Raw genomic sequence first — 18407 nt, 5'->3', positions numbered from 1 at the left:
GTTTGGATTCAGTTAAAAAAAAAAAAAAAAGAATCCACACTGATACATGCAGTACTTCATCATGAAGTGAACTTTGTGCAGACACCAGTGACTTGCCATAAACTAAGGCAAAGTAGACTATTTCCAGAATAAACTTCACCTTCTGCAGCTGCAAAGGGTTCTCACAGTGAAGAGCTAGATCTATAAGAAGCAGGCATGTGGATCCAAAGGACAAGGTGATGCCTCCACATGGAGGTCATTTAATGAGCAGATCTAGCTTACTTCTATTAATGCACTTTTGAGATATATATATATATATATATATATATATATATATATATATATATATATATATATATATATATAAGTATATATATATATATTATATATATATATATATATAATATATATATGATAATATATATATATTAATATATATATAGATATATATGTATAGTATATATTATATATATATATATATAAACATGTTTTAAGGTTGTAATATATTATAACATGAGTTTGGTTACAGTATTCCAGCATAGATGAATGCCTAAGGTTAATGCTTTTCAAAGGGCTAATGCTACATGATAATACCCTTAGCAACCAAATATTAGGCAAAGTTTAGTGTTAGTGTGTTGTGTAATAACATTTTTTTTAAAAGAAGTTTAAACATGAAATAGCTCAGGGTGAAAGATTCAGCCAAAAAGATAATGAGTGGACATAAATAAAAAGGACATGACCACAACACTGCTGATAAGGGTGTGGTAACGGCAATGCTACCGATAAGAGTATCTAGTCTAATGATCTAAACAGATTTGACTCCAGATTCCTAATCTAACTGAAGGTCTTACAAGCACTCTCAGAATTAGTAACGCAAACAAGGATGTTTCTTGATTTGTAAAAAAATGAAAAAGCCGGTTTACAAGTCTGAGGCTGGAGATACGAAGATCCTGAAGAATGAAACATTAACGTGTTTGGGACACAGAGTAGCACTGACTGTCGGTTCCAGGTTTTTCTTACTGTCTAGTCTAACTGGACTGTGGTTTCCCTTGTAATCTCATGGTCCAGTGCTGGTGAGTTTTTCAGTAGGAATTCAAAAGTTTTGTTCAAACTTTTGACTGCCTCACGTCTGTCCACTCCTGCTTAGTGTTCTGAAGGGCCTGCGTCTTCTGCTCGTCCACCTGGACGTAGTCCACCCTCATCTCATCAGCAAGCATGGGTTTCTAGAGAGGGACAGAAAAGACGTGTGTAAGAGACATACTGTAGGTAGTGCCTGTCAGGGGTTTAAGGGACATAAGATATTACACTTGTTTGTGCCAAAAGGAAAAAGGAAGACAATTATTACTCATGGCATGTCGAGTAACATTTTATATCCACTGCCTGTGAAAAACATCTCCATAAAACCGTACACAGCAGGAAAACACTCAGCCAGTAATATACATGCTATAATGTCATAAAGAATGCTATAGACAATTTAATAATGGTAGGGTATAGAGTGCTACAGGTAACTAAGGCATTTACTGCGTAAGAAAGCATGCATTACTTTTTAACAAGACAAATCCTTCTACCAGTAGTGTAGAGTGTCATTAAAAAACACATTTCTTGTCAATAAGCAGCAACATTTAAACAAACAAAAAACAAAATAAACATTTTTTTATAAATGGATCCTTAAACTAAAATGTGTAACTATGCTGCTGGTTAACGAGAATGCAATTATTGTTTAATAACAAGTGTCTATGAAACAACTGACTCAGCTGTATATATGTCTTTTACTGCTCACTTATTTATGTGATGAAAGCTGGCATTTAGTACATTAGCATTGTATGCTGCTTGTGAGAGCTGTGAAATTAAGGTTTATTCAGTAAAAAACAAGATAATGCTTCTTGCCAGCTACAATCATAGACATTGTTCATTGTATAAAGAACAGCAGATTCCAGAGAAAGTCAGGAGCCTATCTGTTCTAGGAATGGCTCTTTAGAATTCCACAAAGCAGTGCTAGCAATGTGCAAGCTGATTTCCATTTAATTGCTTGATTATTGACTTCCTTGCATCAGCTATTGTCTGATGTTCAGATGTTCTAATAAAAAAAAGCTGCATTTGTGTATTGTCCTTTATTTTTAGACACACAGACAAGAATGCCAAGTCATTAAAGCAGATTGTGGGATAAAAATAACAAGAACGATCTCCCTGCTGCTTTTGTTTGCATTGGTACACTGAACTGTATGAATTCATTGCTGTGTAGAACATTGCTTAAATTGATTACACGCTAGTAAACGTGCATTTAGTCTAAATGCAGTACATACCAGGCTTAAATCATTACTCAATCACCAACCTCTATAGGTCTCATATACATTTACTGGTGTATATTATACAGTGCATATTAAAGAATACCTTTCACTAATTTCTGCACAGTAATATGCTTATAAACTGAGTGTACAGTACATACAAATGCATGAGAGGAATAGTTATAGTAATTATGTTATACGCAGCAGACTGTTTCACATTATAAATAACTGTACTGCTTAATAAACGGTGTAATTACTTGTGTTTCTACAGCTTCAAGGCTACTAGTCTATATGTCAATATATACATATATATATACACACACACACACACACACACAAGAACTCAGAAGAATACTGTTTTACCATCAGATCAACTCACTTAGAAAGTATTATGCATCTGAAGAAAAAAAAAAAAAAAGCTGCTTATGCAACCCTTCAGTAAAGTGACTGTGTGAAATGTCACAAAGACAATTCTATTTCTATTTAAACAGCTGTTGCCTGGATACAGCAAAGGCTCTGTCAACAGCTCCTGTGAAAAATGACCCAGAGTCGCATTTAAGAAAAAAGCAATGATACACAGTAAAGTGTATTCAGTAAAATATTGTTCCCCATCTATGTGAGCCACTACAGACCAGATTCTCAAAGCTATCTACTCCAAACCATCACAAGCGTTATTTTTGTCAGACAAAAAACAACAATAGTCTAACAGGCTAAGCACAAGTCCCTAAATACAATGCCTGAGTTGTTTACTTCGGGTTTGGCAACTTTATTGGCTACACCTTTCCTTTTCATTCACTCACAGTCTACAGTATAAATGTATAACTGTATCAATAACAGTACTATTTAAATATGTTTCTGGTATACATTTGTAATAGTTTTTTCTTGTTAAATGTGTGTATTAACTGGACCCAACAAAGGGTTAAGTTTGACCCTTGATTTAAATACTTCATTTCCATGTGGTTTCAGTCATGCACGTGTGTGTAACAGGCTGCACCTGGCCTGCATGTTCAGTGTTGTAGAGGCTAGAGCTTAGAAAGGAGCACCAGTGGGTTGCAGCTAAAAGTTAAAACTTGTTATTATTAGTTCAAATTGATTGGTTTTGTTTTATTTATGTTAAATAAAAGTACTCAATAGCATTGCTGTTTCAATGGTGAAAAACAATTCTATTCAGTGTTTGCATATGGAATAAACTACCTGACTCCCTGAAGAGTCCACTTCAGTTTCTCATTCTAAAGGAACTGCACACAGCTTGCATACAGCTTTCTCACAGCTTGCATACAGCTTTCTTACAGCTTTCTTACAGCTTGCACACAGCTTTCTTACAGCTTGCATACAGCTTTCTTACAGCTTGCATACAGCTTTCTTACAGCTTGCATACAGCTTGCATACAGCTTTCTTACAGCTTGCATACAGCTTTCTTACAGCTTGCATACAGCTTTCTTACAGCTTGCATACAGCTTTCTTACAGCTTGCATACAGCTTTCTTACAGCTTGCATACATACAGCTTTCTTACAGCTTGCATACAGCTTTCTTACAGCTTGCATACAGCTTTCTTACAGCTTGCATACAGCTTTCTTACAGCTTGCATACAGCTTTCTTACAGCTTGCATACAGCTTTCTTACAGCTTGCATACAGCTTTCTTACAGCTTGCATACAGCTTTCTTACAGCTTTCTTACAGCTTGCATACAGCTTTCTTACAGCTTTCTTACAGCTTGCATACAGCTTACAAAAAAATAATACAGCTCTCTTACAATGACTTCTCCAATATTACTACAGGAATATGTTCATATACAGTGTTTCCCATAAAATAAATGCCCCCAAACTAGAGTTTCAATAATGTTTTGTAAAATTATACAGCATATACATTTTACACAGCGAAATGGCACTCAGGCTGGTCTTATCCCAGTTATTTGATTTGGGTTGAATTGCAAAGTCCTCTACTCATCATCATCATCTCCCCCAAACTAGAGTTTCCCCCCCCCCCTCCCTCTCTCTCTCTCCCCCCCCCCCCCCCCCTCCCTCTCCCTCCCCCCCCCCTCCCCCCCCTCCCTCTCCCTCTCCCTCTCCCTCTCCCTCTCATATTAATTTGGTTACAGGTGTACTATACCTTCTGAACAGGAGAAGGAGATGCTGAGTTGAAGTCCAGAGCCAGATAGTCCAGGTTAGATTTTCTTGGCAAAGGAAAGAACATTTGCGTATTGACGGGAGAATTCCTATGCGAATGCTCCTGCAAACACATTAAAAAATAAAATAAAATACAGCAGAATTAGTATCAACAATCTTCTAACTGCACCTCCCAGCAACTAAGTAACTTCTTGCTAGTTTTATACAATGTGCCTTTGCTATTGCACATCCTTCAGACTGAGACCCTGGGAGCAGTTTGGGCTTTAGAATTGAGGCACATCATTATCTCCAGGCTCATCTTGCATGCTGGCCTTGTCTAAGGCAGCTGGCGGTTCCCAACTCATATCATTACAAACAGAAACTCATACAGCCTGGGCTGTATAAATGACTATCCAGATTTACCCCAGGCTAAGGTACTGGGCTGTTTAGTTTAGTCAAATAATAACGTCTGGAGCCTGTACAGCAAATCGAGCTTGAATCCAATATAACAAGAGAATGTTTTTTTTTTATTTATCTTTCAGACATGGTTTAATCGATGATGCGCTTTTATATACATTAATGATATATGGAATTAAATCAAGTTTGGGGTTAAAGAGACTGACAAGAGAATACAAAGTTAAACATTACTTAATTATTAAAAATTGAACTATGTGAATTGGGTTCATTACTGAGCACATCTGGAATAGAGCGATGATTGAAGATGGATGGCAGTCAGTACGCTCATTATTATTATTATTATTATTATTATTATTATTATTATTATTATTATTATTACCCCTGGAGTGAAGCTGTTGTCTTCTTCCCCGAATGTAGCACTGGCTGTAGCTCTTCCTGGTGCTGGGTTGCAAGGACTGGAAACACAGAATCTGGGTGAAGGATGCTGCTTCTTACAGATGTGGTGAAGCAAGGCCAACACAGAGACAATCGACATGTGTTTCATGACACTGCCCTGTGACAGCCCAGACAGGCTGCGTTTCATTCACTACACTGCACTTCAATGTCGAATGCCTTGACTCTGTTAGCAGATACCACATTCAAAGAGAATTAGGCAATGCTACAGTATTTGTGGTGCCAAAGTGGAACATCCTATTAATATTAACTGATAGGAGTCTGGCTGCACAGATGGAAACTAGTATCTATTTTGTTAAATGCTTGCGATCTGCCAAATAGTTTAATCACAATTAACTAAAACACGCCAAAAGCATTTCAATAAATCTAACACCATCATAACATTATCACAGTTTACTTTACCTCACTATAGCTTATAATAAAAAAGCAATGCCAGTGATATACACACCAGAACCCCATCAAGAGTATGATAATGTGTTACCCAGAGACATACAGCCAAAACATCTGCAATAGCATATCATGACTGTGATGGGGTGAAAGCCCTTTACATGTATATGGGTTTAGTTTGCTGATTTATTTGAAGCAAACAGCTTCTTTATTTTGGCACTTGTTCTCATTCACTCCTGTATTCTACAGTGTAAATGTGCAAAATTATTTCCATACCTGCATCAATAACAGTATTACTGTATCTTGATTTTCAGATTTAAATGTATTACTTTAGAAATGTTCCCAGGAAATAATGAATTTAGAGCCTGTTAATGTTCATGTGAATGCAGCTGCTCAGGCTGAATTGAGTAATCGTTTAGCAATTTATCCTGGCCCACCTATATTCTAAGCACAGCCATTGACGTCGGCAGTTAAGTTTGTTCACAAGACAGAGTCTTTAATAACGTGTTCACAATGAAGGTGTCAGTACCAAGAGGAAATGCATCTGGGCTGAATTGTCAGCTTTGCGTGTAACTGAGCTGTTTAGTTAACTACAATGTGCACAGCCCGTTGATCTTTAAATCCAATGAAGTCATATAATCTCGACACTGCAGGCAAGCCTTAATCCATGTCAATCCCCTTTCCCATCCGTTTCCCCTTGATTGTGTCTTGTGTGAGTGTCAAAATGTAATCTTCATAAAAAAATAAAACCTCAGCATAATGCAGTAGCTTCTGGCTTAAGTGGGACAAAGCCCCCTGAACACTGGGGTCCGGTATTGTTGGTATTCTATCACCTGTCCTCTAATGCAGCATGCTCTAGCTGTTATGCATGGATTGTTAAGAATGCTTGAATAGAATTTACTGTTATGGGGTTCATTTGCTTGCTTCCATTCCTTTTGTGTACTTTTTTTGTGTTATTATTATGTTTTATTTTGTCCTGGTTTTAACTATTGGCAAATATACAAAAATGTATTCAAAGGAAATGCTGGGAACGCAAATATACTGGTAGTTTTAACTTGGACAGTTGAACAAATGCAAAGTTCAAGCCAAAAGCTGAACTAGAGACTGAAGTTGGCTATAAGGGTGTGACACCAGCTGACTTCCTGCTCCTTTTGCGGTATAAATACTGTCAAATACAAAAGGCAGGCAGCTCGGATAGACACTGGTGCAGGTGTGCAAGAAATGAAAGAGAAGAAACTGACCTCTTTGAAATTAATTTTGCTCTTATTAGAGTGTATGGGTCAACGTTTGAGCTAGACAAGGGTGTTTCTTACACAGTACTGTACTTACAAAGGCTCTGTCGATGATCTTATGAGAGGCATATGGATGGGATGTTCCCTGATCGTGGTAAGGCCTCTCAGATCCAGTGGCGGAGGCCTTGCTGTGCTCGACAAAGCAAATGACAAAACGTTCACTTTTTAATTAGCGCTATCAGGGATAGAAGCAAAACAAACAAACAAACAAACAAACAAACAAAAAAATACACAACTAAAAAATTAAATAAAATCTGGATATAGATACTGCTTATTTTTCAATACTTGATCTTAGTCTTATTTATTGTTTTAATAAAAAGCAGCTGTGTGCAGTGTTCTGGAGTTGCTGTGTGTGTTCTCTCACCTCTCTGGAGGGGTTTCAGGTGCCGTTTCACTGGGGGAGGTTCCAGCTCTGTGTTTGAGTTGGACAACAGGAACTTTACGTTGGTGGGGCTCATGGGGATGTACCCATCGGAGGGGCAGTCGAAGGTAGAAATGGGGGGAGAGGCTCCAGGGTTCATGGGCACATAACTGTCCTCCGGTACGTCCACTGGGCTTGGACTGTATGCGGGAACCCTCCTGGGCTGAAAGCAAAATACATTTTTAAATTAGACACCTGTCTAAATTACATGGCATTTCATGTGAAAACTTCCAAAAAGCTGGACTGTTTTGAAATGAGGTTAGCTTTTAGGTTTTTTATTGGTCGTTTCATTCTCTGCACCTCTAACGGATAGATCACGCTTATTTACAAAATATCGGACAAGCTACTTACCAAATTAAGACTCAACCTCTTGTCCTGGCTCCTTATAGAGATCCCTTCAAATTCAACTGCAAAATAAATAAATAAATAAATAAATAGCTTAGGGGTTAATTTGACAAAACCTATACCTTTGCCAAGATAGGCCACAGCTGGATTTTTAGAGCATTTTACAGCACCGTGGAAAATTTCTGTGACCTAATGTCCATACAATTTGTGAGCCACATGAAAGGTGTGCAGCATACTCAGGTCCTGGTATTGTGAATTGTATAGTATGGAGTTTGTACAGGTTTTGTAGCACACTGTAGGAGAGCGGTCTCATATTTCATACCCAGGGCTACTTAGAAATGCAGTATGGATTACCTCTCCTGACGTTATCCAGACCGGACAGGGAGATTCTTCGCTGCACACTGGTTGCCGGCACAGCGTAGGCACCATTTCCGTTCACGAGCATCGTGTGGGCCGTGAACTCCTCTTGCCGTCGCTCAGAGAAGCTCTTGGGCTTGGGGGGCCGTGGCGGGGGCGTGCTCCCGTCTGGAGTGCCCCCCAGAGCGGAGGCGACAAGGTTCTTATCGAACTGGAAGATCTGGGGCTGGGGGTGGGCAGTCAGGGGTGATGAAGAGGTGAAGTCCCGGGATGAGGCGCCATGCTCGAGTAGTGTGAAGGTGCTAGGGTCTGTGGAGGACGAGAGTGCTGTGTCCAGAGGCGAGAATGGAGACTGGGGCTGATAGGAGCTGAGCGGGGAAAGGATCACGTCTTCAAACACGCTGTCTGATGAATTCTGCTCCAGCCACCTGTCTGTTTGTGACCAAGTGCTACACCTTAAATAAACAAACAATCGAATACATAAATAAACTTTGTGTATGTATTTAACAAACAAATAACAAAACAGATCTATATGTATATATATATATATATATATATATATATATATATATAATATATATCTATATAATATATATATATATATATATATATATATATATATATATATTATATAAAAACTGCTCAAATAACCGGCTTACCAGATTGAAGCAAACAAGCAGCAAGTATTTTACTTGTATTGAAATAACATTGTGTAAACAGAGTTTAGATGTGTGCAGTGTTTCGTGGAACTTGCCTGGGGATGTTGATTCTCCCGCTCTCGCACTGTGACAGGAAGAGGTAGTCCGGGGGCAGACTGGAGTCAGACTCGCTGTGGCTCTCCTCCGTGGTGTTGGTGTCCGTGTCGGCTGTGAGGTCGTGCGCCAAGAACGAGATGTCGTCTGTGATCCTGGAGGTGTGGTTGGAGGCCGAGGGAGAGGGCTGCAGAGAGGAGGCAGTCTGGGAAAGACTCTCCACTGAATCTACAACAGCAAGACAAAACACAAGGGCAACGGTCAGCCTAAAGCTCTGGGAACACAAAGCCACCTTTTCAGAAACAGCGACTTGAAACCTGGTTCCAGGAGACTGGGAGACCTAGTTTGAAGCAACTTTGATTAGATTGTAGGTCCATAAACGTTTTCATCTTGTTGGGGGGGTTAAATGGACATACGTATACAAAAAAGCATGATTGCAAACTAGGTACAATAATGATAATGGGTCTTTCAATTGGTAATTGCAGGGCCCCTGTGAGATTAAGCTAGGCAAATTGGGTTTTTACAATGCACTGCAATGGAATGAATTGAGGTCAGACTTGCCATACCTAAATTAGAACTTGCTTTTGTAAACAAAACAAAACAAAACATATGAACCATTTTTCTGTTTCCAGCGAGCCTCTGCTGTCATAGCAATCTAAGAAGATCACCCTCTTTGCAAGGTGTGCCAGCTCACTGCAATGCATGCTGATGCGTTAGCAACACTCATAATCCATTAAAATCTACACCGCTCCACCCTCTCACACTAACTTGTTTACTTGAACCACAAACCCCTTTCCGACATGCACGTGACTTCACGTCATCTTGTTTGTAAGTCAAAAACAAGCGTTAGAGGGACACACAGGAACTGAGAAGAAGGTTGATAGAACGTCTTCCCTATTTCTGGATAGACATAATAAAAAAAAAAAAAAAAAAAAAAAAAAAAAAGTTTTTTTTACAACAGAATGATTATTAATAGGTTTTGAGGAAGATATTCAATTGTTTTGATAGCCCTTCTCTTATCTAGTGTGCAACATACAGTAACTGCTACCATTCTTATTTGAATAGCCTATTCCCGTATGTGCCATTTCTTTGTATGCAATTCAAATTAACACTGACTGGCAGCGTGTTCTCTCTCAATTGCGTTGGGTATTTTTTGTATTATTATTACTCCGAACAGATAAGCCAGCTAGCGGTCTGGACGCGTACACCAAATTAAATTTAAAATATATTTTTTCACGAATTCCTTGTAATAAAAAGTTCACTTTTCGTGTGGACACGAAGGTTCCCTTCCTAAACACGTAGTATCAGCTTTAAATTCCACACATCATTCAAAGGTGATAAACAGTCCCGGAGCATGCACGCACAGCGTACTCTATGTCTCTCCCATCTGCACCTCAGCATAGCCTGCAGGAGTGTGATTGAATTAATTGTGCTAGAGCAAAGCAAACGGCAGACCACAAGTTCAGATCATATTGCCCGAGTACAACTGACAAACAAGACACGTTTTATAAAATAGTATAACTGTTCTATTTTTATAAAGGAACATATTCCAATCCCTGCATTTAGCCTTTGATATAGCAACTTATTCTAATGGTATAATGCACAGAGAAGCCATCTGAAGAACAATCAATTCAGCCTGAAACGTGGTCCATTTTATGGACACTGGTAGGCAATGCAGTAATTTGCATTGGTTTCAGCTGTTATTATCAATAAGTATTCCAACTATTTCATTTATCTAAACAGCATCTATGGCAGTGACAGAGCTGTTATTTTAATAATGCAACGTATATGGCGCTAATAACCCTTCAGGTAAGCTGTGGTCACATTTATCTGCTGTAAAGGATTCCAGGGAGATGTGCATTCACAATTCCAGGCAGGTGCAATTCCAGGCTGTACTGGTGTAATTCAACCACCAGGGGGCACAGCTTTGACGGCTGGTTGCTGTCCTGCATCCCGAGTGACTGAAACAGCTCTGTGGCAAACCTAACTGCTGAGCTGCAGCTCTTCCAGGTGCAATTACCATTTCAAATAGAGCAAGAACAGAGCAGGGCTGTGAGCTGTCAGTGTTATGGAAAGACCTGTATTAATCTCCATTTTAAGGAGAACTCGTTGAAAGTTTGCGAGTCTGACATGCTTAAATGTCACTGAAATAACCCCCTCTCTGAAAAACCCAAAGCTTGCTGAGTCCTGTCCCCTGCGAAACCACATCAAATGAGAGCCATGCTGTTGTTGTTGTGTTTTTTTGCTTTGATGTTCAGAGCTGCTGTTGACCACAGACTGAAAAACCTTTCTTTACCAAGAAAACTGCATGCAAATCAATTCCTGAAACTGAGAAAAAATAGATGATACAGGTTTCTGCCATAAGCAAGTGCAGTGACTGCATGAAGCAATACTCTTCAGCATTACATTTACCAGCATCATGTACTGCTGGTCACAGAGCTCTACCCCGAGGTTTAATATGAGCAGATCTGAGATCAGGTTGAGGATCATTGGTTTCTGACACTCTGCATCTCTGCTAACCACATCTCTTTTGATTCCTTGAAGAGGAATTACACTGGAAAAACACTGTATAAGAAAAACAGCAGTGTTTCAACATCAAGAGCAGGCGCTAAACGTACTGTGTGTGTGTGTGTGTGTGTGTGTGTGTGTGTACGTGTGCAAGTGAAACAGTGGAGACACAATGAATACAAATATTATATTATTGGACTAATAATAACATGTTATAGACTACATACACTACCAGTATATATACCAGTATAGTAACCACTATGAAGATAATCTGTTGATCAGTGGATATAGAATATATATATATATATATATTATAGAGATATACATACATATATATATATATATATATTTACTTTAATGCATATGTGTGTGGGTATGCATATGTATGTATGTACTATATATGTATGTATCTATCTATCTATCTATCGATATCTATCTATCTATCTATCTATATATATATATATATATATATATATATATATATATATGCTAATATAAAGTGCACCACAATGCTTGTTATTAGAAGTGCAAACCAATATAAAGCAATTTATAAATGCAAAAAAAAAAAAAAGGTCTCAATAAAGATCCAAATATTTGTATCACTTTGGAAAAGGCTTGTAGCTTGCTGATTGACCTTTTAGAGACGTCTGGGTTGCACACTCATCCTATAACCTCTATTTATAAGATCATGACCACTGTTATTAAAACCTATTACATTTTATTGTTAAAAGCAGCATATAAGCAGGTAGCGATACACTGTCTGTGATAGATCGCTATGCAGCGTTAGCTCAGCGGTGTGCAGAGGCAGGAGCGTGTATCTGATGGAGCGTGAGGTCTCTCGGGGCAGGACAGGAGCTGCAGTATTTAGGAAAGGCAAAGTTGCTGCTATGTATAATTCACAGACACCCACACAATCAAATTCAGGAACAGGCTGTCCCAAAGTCTGAGCAATATATTCTTTGATCAATATTGTTATGTATGTATGCATGTATGTACAGTATGTATTTATGTGTATGTATGTTTGTATGTATGCACTGCGTGAGCATGTATATTTCAGTACCTGTACTATACTATAGCCTACTCACTTATACAATATTTTGAATTCTGCACAGCAGAGTTCGTTATTAGCATTGACATCCCTGTGCTACAGAAACTCTACATCATAAAAACCACTGAAAGAGAATCTATTTTCAGTGGAATGTATATAAATAAATTGTGTGGATATTCAACGCACAGAGAGTCTTAGGTAGTAGAGATGTCAGGAATGTTCATGCTGGCATTTAAAAAAAAAAAAAATACTCTTTCATTCATAGCACTGCTATACAGTACGGTTTGAAACTCTCCTAAAACTCAAGACATACATAAAGAAAGACTCATGAGGCTCTCCTGTCTTTAGAGCAAGGCTGCAGATATCAATACAGCCTGAAGGTTAGTGCTTTTACCATCAGCCTCCCAACAGCGTCATTCCTAGAACTGAAGACGAGTGCTCTGTATTCTATTAAACCATGTGAAATCTGTTAACGTTTAAATTAAACATTACATTCCTGTGATTTTCTGACTTCTCGCTTGGTTTGTCAGTTGCATGTTTTTTTTTTTTTTTTCTCTTGGATTCAGGATATACTGATTTATCAAGTGCAACGCTACAAATCTTTAGACTGGTATCTACCAACTTCCATGTACTGAAGGCCACTTGCAAACAGACCAATGGAAAGAAATTGACAGAGAGGGATAAAGTAACAGCAATTTTTTTTATTCTAGCATTTGAAATACCTGAATAGCCCAGAGTGTGTAAAAAAAACAGCAAAGAAACAAGATTCAAAACAAGAAAAATGATACCAAAGTGATAATGTCGCTAATGCTATTGCTTATCCCTCCTCTAAGTTACCGCAGTGAAAATGCATTATGTAAGACCACATTGCTACTGCACACCCACAGCATGCTTGTGACCTGAATTGCTGAACTGAAAATCCCTGCAGCATTGAAGGCGCATTCCCAATGCCGCGGTTTGTGCATTCAATGCAGATAGCAACCTGAAGTTAAAATTGCAGTTGCAATGTTGGTACAGTAACGTGACTGTCACTGTGCAGATCAGAAGTGAGAAATGGAAATAAAGTGCAGTTCATATGGCAATGTGGCACAGTGGTCAGAGCAGATGACTGGAGGCCTCCTCCTCCTCCTCCAACTGTACTCAACTCACCCTGACCTCCCTGGGGAGTCACTTTACCTCCCTCACAATGACTTTAAATAAGCATTTGGATGTGAAACCTGGCAAGACAGGTTCCCTTTAAAATATCACATTTGCAGCTCAACTGTGCTGTTCTTGGCTTCTTGAAATGGTTTTCTAAGTGCTACACCTATACTGGGTGTATATGGTGTTATCTCAAGCACTAAAACACCTTGATTAGCCAAAGAGTGCATCCAGTACAGCTTTACAAGGTCCTACCCCATTATGAAGATGCCAGTGGATGTTTCTTGACTCTCCTTCTGACATGGTCTTATCTGAACTCCCATACGATCTATACAGAGCTCCCTGACATTCCTCTCTATTAATGCACAACAAGAAGTGGTTAAACTGAAAAAGATACAGCAGCACAGCCGTTCAAAGCTCTCAAAACCACAGTGCGTCTATCTGGTGAACCAACAGTCATTGCTGAGCAACCCTGCCTGAATATGCATGGAAGTGCAGAGCTTGTCAACAGTAAGGAGTTCACATTTGGGATGAACAGTGACAAACAGTAGTGCAGGGAACACTATATTAACGCCAGCGTTTGGGGTTTGTGCTGGTATGTTTGCACCCCGCGGATAAGGCAGTTTGGTCCAGGGCACCAGCAATGCAATATAATTACTTATATTAAAAAAAATAAAAAAAATACTAACTGGAACTTACTGATAAACTACCTGTTCTCAACACACTTTTACTTAAAAAAAAATGTTGCAACAGAAATACCCTCAATTTTCTGTTAACACAGTGTTGACACAGAGGCGTTGTGCAGAAGTGTTGAAATGGGTTAGGGTTAGGGTTAGGGTTAACACAGTGTTGACACAGTGTTGTCATGTAGAAGTGTTGAAATGGGTTTGGATATTTGCTATTTAAAGCACATTTCATTCTGGCAGCCCAGTCTAAGAATAATCTCACTTTCTTTTTAGAAATCAACAGTAACAGATTAAAAAAACAAAAAAAACAAACAAAATTTTTTTTACTGGAGAATCTCAATAAATCCATTAAAACCATTTTAAAAAATACATTATGAATTTTTACGCTCCACGAAACAAACAAAATAATATCTGCATGTCTAAGTTAAGTGGGAGATTTAATTTCCAAACTGGGAATTGTGATACATCAATCACACTCCTCCTTCTGGAACCAGAGGCATTGAATAAAAGAATGACACTCACTCAAGAGGCCCCGTCCCACTCACAGTCAAGACTGTGTTTACAATGAACTTGTTACTGGAGTGAAAAAAGCCCTAGTATTCTGTCAAAGGGATACACTTTCAGAATGCTGATTTAACAGCTTGGTGCATCTATGTTTGTTTGTCCAATACAATGACATGGTAGGAGTACCTATACCACTAAATGATACTCCTTGCAAAGAAATATGTAACCTCAAAAGTACATTGCCCAGAAAGATGATGGAAATGCAAAAAAAAAAAAAAAAAAAAACTGATACATATAATCACTGATATAGATGAAAGATAGGGACCCCCCCCCCCCCCCCTTACACAGACATCAAAGTTTCAATAAGTTATTGAAGGGAAATCCCCAGAACAAATTGTCTCCAACGGAAATGTGTGTAAAAAAATACTTTGCAAAACATTATAGCACTATAAGCATGCTGCGTGTGATGAGATATCAAATAAAGAAATAGAAACTCAAACATTGAACTGAAGCATACGAACTGTCTGACCCCCCGTGATTTAGAAAGAATGACTATTGAAGTGTATAATAAACTGAACACACATATATATATGATATATTATATATATATATAATATATATATTATATTGCTTCGAACATATTATGTTCTGATATTTGCATGGACAGATCAGGGTAACAGTTTATTTTTGTTTGTTTGTTTAGAACTAGGAGCCATATGGACATCTTTATCAGTATAATTAAAAAAAAAAAAAAAAAAAAAACGAAAAAACCGCAAAGGCAGTATTAAAACATTGCTAGAATGTTACATCATCACTGTAGACACACGGTAAACCAATAAACTCAGTGCCTAAGTGCCTAAGTACACACTCAAGCAGAAAGCATTCAAACAGCACTCTATCTGTTTGGACACAGCTAAGGACCTTGACCTTGTGTTGTTTAAAACACTGCTAGGTCTGCTTAGCAGCCACTGTGTTGATCAGATTTTCCATTAAACATGCTGCATGTACTGCAACAAGTGGACTACGTTAAATACGATTTTCAATATGCTGCAATGCAGTTCTAGTGAAAACACAGGGTCCTTCATTTAAAAACAGAACCGTAGAATTAACAATTTATTGAATTTTATGTTTACTCTTTTTACTTAACTATTTGTGATTTCCAGGACTACAGTAAGCAAGAAGCATCTTGCATCTGACTTCTGACTAAGTTGCCTGGATTGTGACCGAGTGTGCTTATTAATGGTAATCACTACCAGTGTTCAGATGCATAACTGAAGGGGTTAACAACAAAATCAATCTGTTTCCAGCGTAACCATTTTTAAATGCTGAGCTGAAATATGTAAATAGTGAAATGCTCATTAAAGGACTAATACCAGATTCAGGAAACACTTCAAAGAACATGCAAAGTCTGTAACTATGTTTAGACCGAAAGTGCACACTTCTTGAAAATGTCCTGGTATTGAAAATCAGGTAAACAGTATTGCATTAAACAAGCGCTGTGCTCTCAAACAGCATGTGAGATCTCCAAAGGCCTTCAACCAGTCCTGCCTGCCAGACAGAGGCTATGATACAGCCCTGTTAGTTTGACAAAGAAAGCTCACATAGCCCCACCTTGTTATAGGGCAACTTTAGAGAATTTCACTAACCATGTCAAAACAAGGACACATCAAAGAACCCCTAAAAATGGATTTATAAGAATTTATAAAGTGATCAATAAATAAATAAAAACTATATCTGCCATGTAGTCCTCATGATGGAATCAGAGATTTGACACCTGAGGCTCTCCACAGGCAGTCCAGTCTATATAGTGAACTCGGAGTGACCCCTGCGTCTCTTGTACTGCTGACCCTCTCATTCTGCAACTGTGAGGAGCTACTGTCAAGCACAAGATAACCTCAAGCAGATCTGACCCCAGCTGTATTTGAGGCACTGTGGAAGGAGACAAGGAGGGCCTTGCTGGTTTTAAGTGACAAGTAAACCCATTATCACATTGCTGTTAACAGAATTGAAAAGGAATGCAGCTGCAAGGGGAATCTCTCTGCCGGTCGCTTTCATTGAGATTCCAAATCCCATTATTCTGCTATAACACAATATGGTACAGTTTGGATAAACAGATGTCACAAAGGTTCATTGACAGCACAGCAAACACAGCATGTCGCCAAGCTGCATAACTGATCTGGTCAGACTGCGGAAGCAGCACATAGCTGACTTTTTTTTTTTTTAATTTAAATTCACAACAGCAAAAAAAAAAAAAAAAGGAAAGACCAAAGCACATTTCAGAGAACAGCTATTGCCCTTGTAATTCTGCCATCATTAGGTGATCACTGTTATATTTTATTTTTTATTTACCACACTTTTTTGAAACACGTGTTAAATGTAGAAGTTACAGAATTTGGAATCGATGGTAGCTTATAGAATACTGTATATCTGGTTCATTGTAAAAGACAGGAAATCCAGTCCCCCAGGCCCTGGTTGCTGTTGTTTAAACTATAATAGCAGTGGCACCACATTCCTCTGAGCCCCTGCTGGTTTTGTGATAGGGATTGTTGATGCTGTTAATGCATGGTGGTGGTTGAGGGCTAGAGCTTGTTTGCAGATCTCTGTAAGCGTTTGAGTGCCTGATGCCCATTGGAACTTTGTATTTTTTTTAAACATTTTTTTACTCCTGGAATAATGTGAGTGAGGCTGATCCATGCACCAATAAACACAATAGATTAAAACCTAAGCAACTTATTTCAGTTTTCTGTCGCCAGGATCGCCTTGATAACAAGCGTAGAGAATTTTTTAAAAGCTGTTATTAAAACAGGGCTCGAGCTAAGATCAGTGCAGATGAATAGCACCAGTGGAACAGCCTGTGTAATGACTGGGCTGTAGTTTAAACAGTACGGAGAGAGAGAGTAAAAAGCCTGTTATGATGGAAGATAAAACACTACAGTGACTTCTGCTCCTAAAATAAGTGCTGTAGAACTACAAACACTATGATTACAACTAATCACTATCACAACTCAGTCAGCACCATGCTTCTTTACAGATTGGAATCATCTGACGTTTTGCTGGTAATTCTGATAAAAATGATGAAACTGGAGAACAACCTCACTAGTGGCTACCTGCCCAGTGACTTACACCTGTGTGTGCTGCATTAACCAGTGAAAAGGAAGCGCCTTCTCTTCACACATACTATAACAACCAGTTATACAATACAGTATGCTGTCAAATTGAGCCAATTCGCACCTAGAAGCATTATCCAATTGGAACTATAGTGTGCAAGAGCATCTCAGCGACAGTGGATGTTTAATAATACATACTTTATTGTAATATGTTATTTTTCTTGCACTTAAAAACATTGATTTTTTTATTTTTATTTTTTTTGCTAGTTTTAAAAATTCATGTTCATATTCTGTACTGAAAATCCCAATTAGCTGTTTTAAAAGGATTATTAACACTTGTTTTTATTTTTGTGAGGCTTACTGTACATGGGCCTATTGGCAGATTTGCCTGCCACGTTTAAACATGGGAAAGACACCAAACTAAGAGATTTAAGCATCGCTTCCCGGGGTGTCCACAGCCAGGCGCAAAACATTATTTTAACCCTGTTTTTCTGGCCTTTTTGCAGGTGGCCAAAATGAAAACCAAATATTAACAATAACAGAAGTAGCAACATAAAGCTTTAAAATAAAGAATGTATTTTCCACCTAAAAAAGGAGGAGTTGTCTGGAGGTGTTGAATG

General features: G+C 38.4%; 1 protein-coding gene across 1 annotated transcript in view; it reads right to left on the bottom strand.

Moving 5' to 3' along the window:
- Nucleotides 1–469: 469 nt before the first annotated feature.
- The window catches only part of LOC121318911 (GRB2-associated-binding protein 3-like), a 32601-nt gene continuing 14663 nt past the window's right edge, over nt 470–18407 (bottom strand). Inside the window, exons 3-10 of the mRNA XM_041256110.1 lie at nt 8797–9022; nt 8040–8497; nt 7692–7747; nt 7284–7503; nt 6957–7047; nt 5167–5242; nt 4375–4494; nt 470–1202 (exon numbers count right to left, since the gene is read on the bottom strand). Of these exons, the coding sequence (XP_041112044.1) occupies nt 1086–1202; nt 4375–4494; nt 5167–5242; nt 6957–7047; nt 7284–7503; nt 7692–7747; nt 8040–8497; nt 8797–9022 (1364 nt within the window). The 3' untranslated portion in view covers nt 470–1085. The remainder of the gene's footprint in view (nt 1203–4374; nt 4495–5166; nt 5243–6956; nt 7048–7283; nt 7504–7691; nt 7748–8039; nt 8498–8796; nt 9023–18407) is intronic.

The sequence above is a fragment of the Polyodon spathula genome, chromosome 7 (genome assembly GCF_017654505.1).
Source record: "Polyodon spathula isolate WHYD16114869_AA chromosome 7, ASM1765450v1, whole genome shotgun sequence".
Lineage (NCBI taxonomy): Eukaryota > Metazoa > Chordata > Actinopteri > Acipenseriformes > Polyodontidae > Polyodon > Polyodon spathula.
Note: the sequence above shows the minus strand (reverse complement) of the source record. Positions and strands in the feature narration are given on the sequence as shown.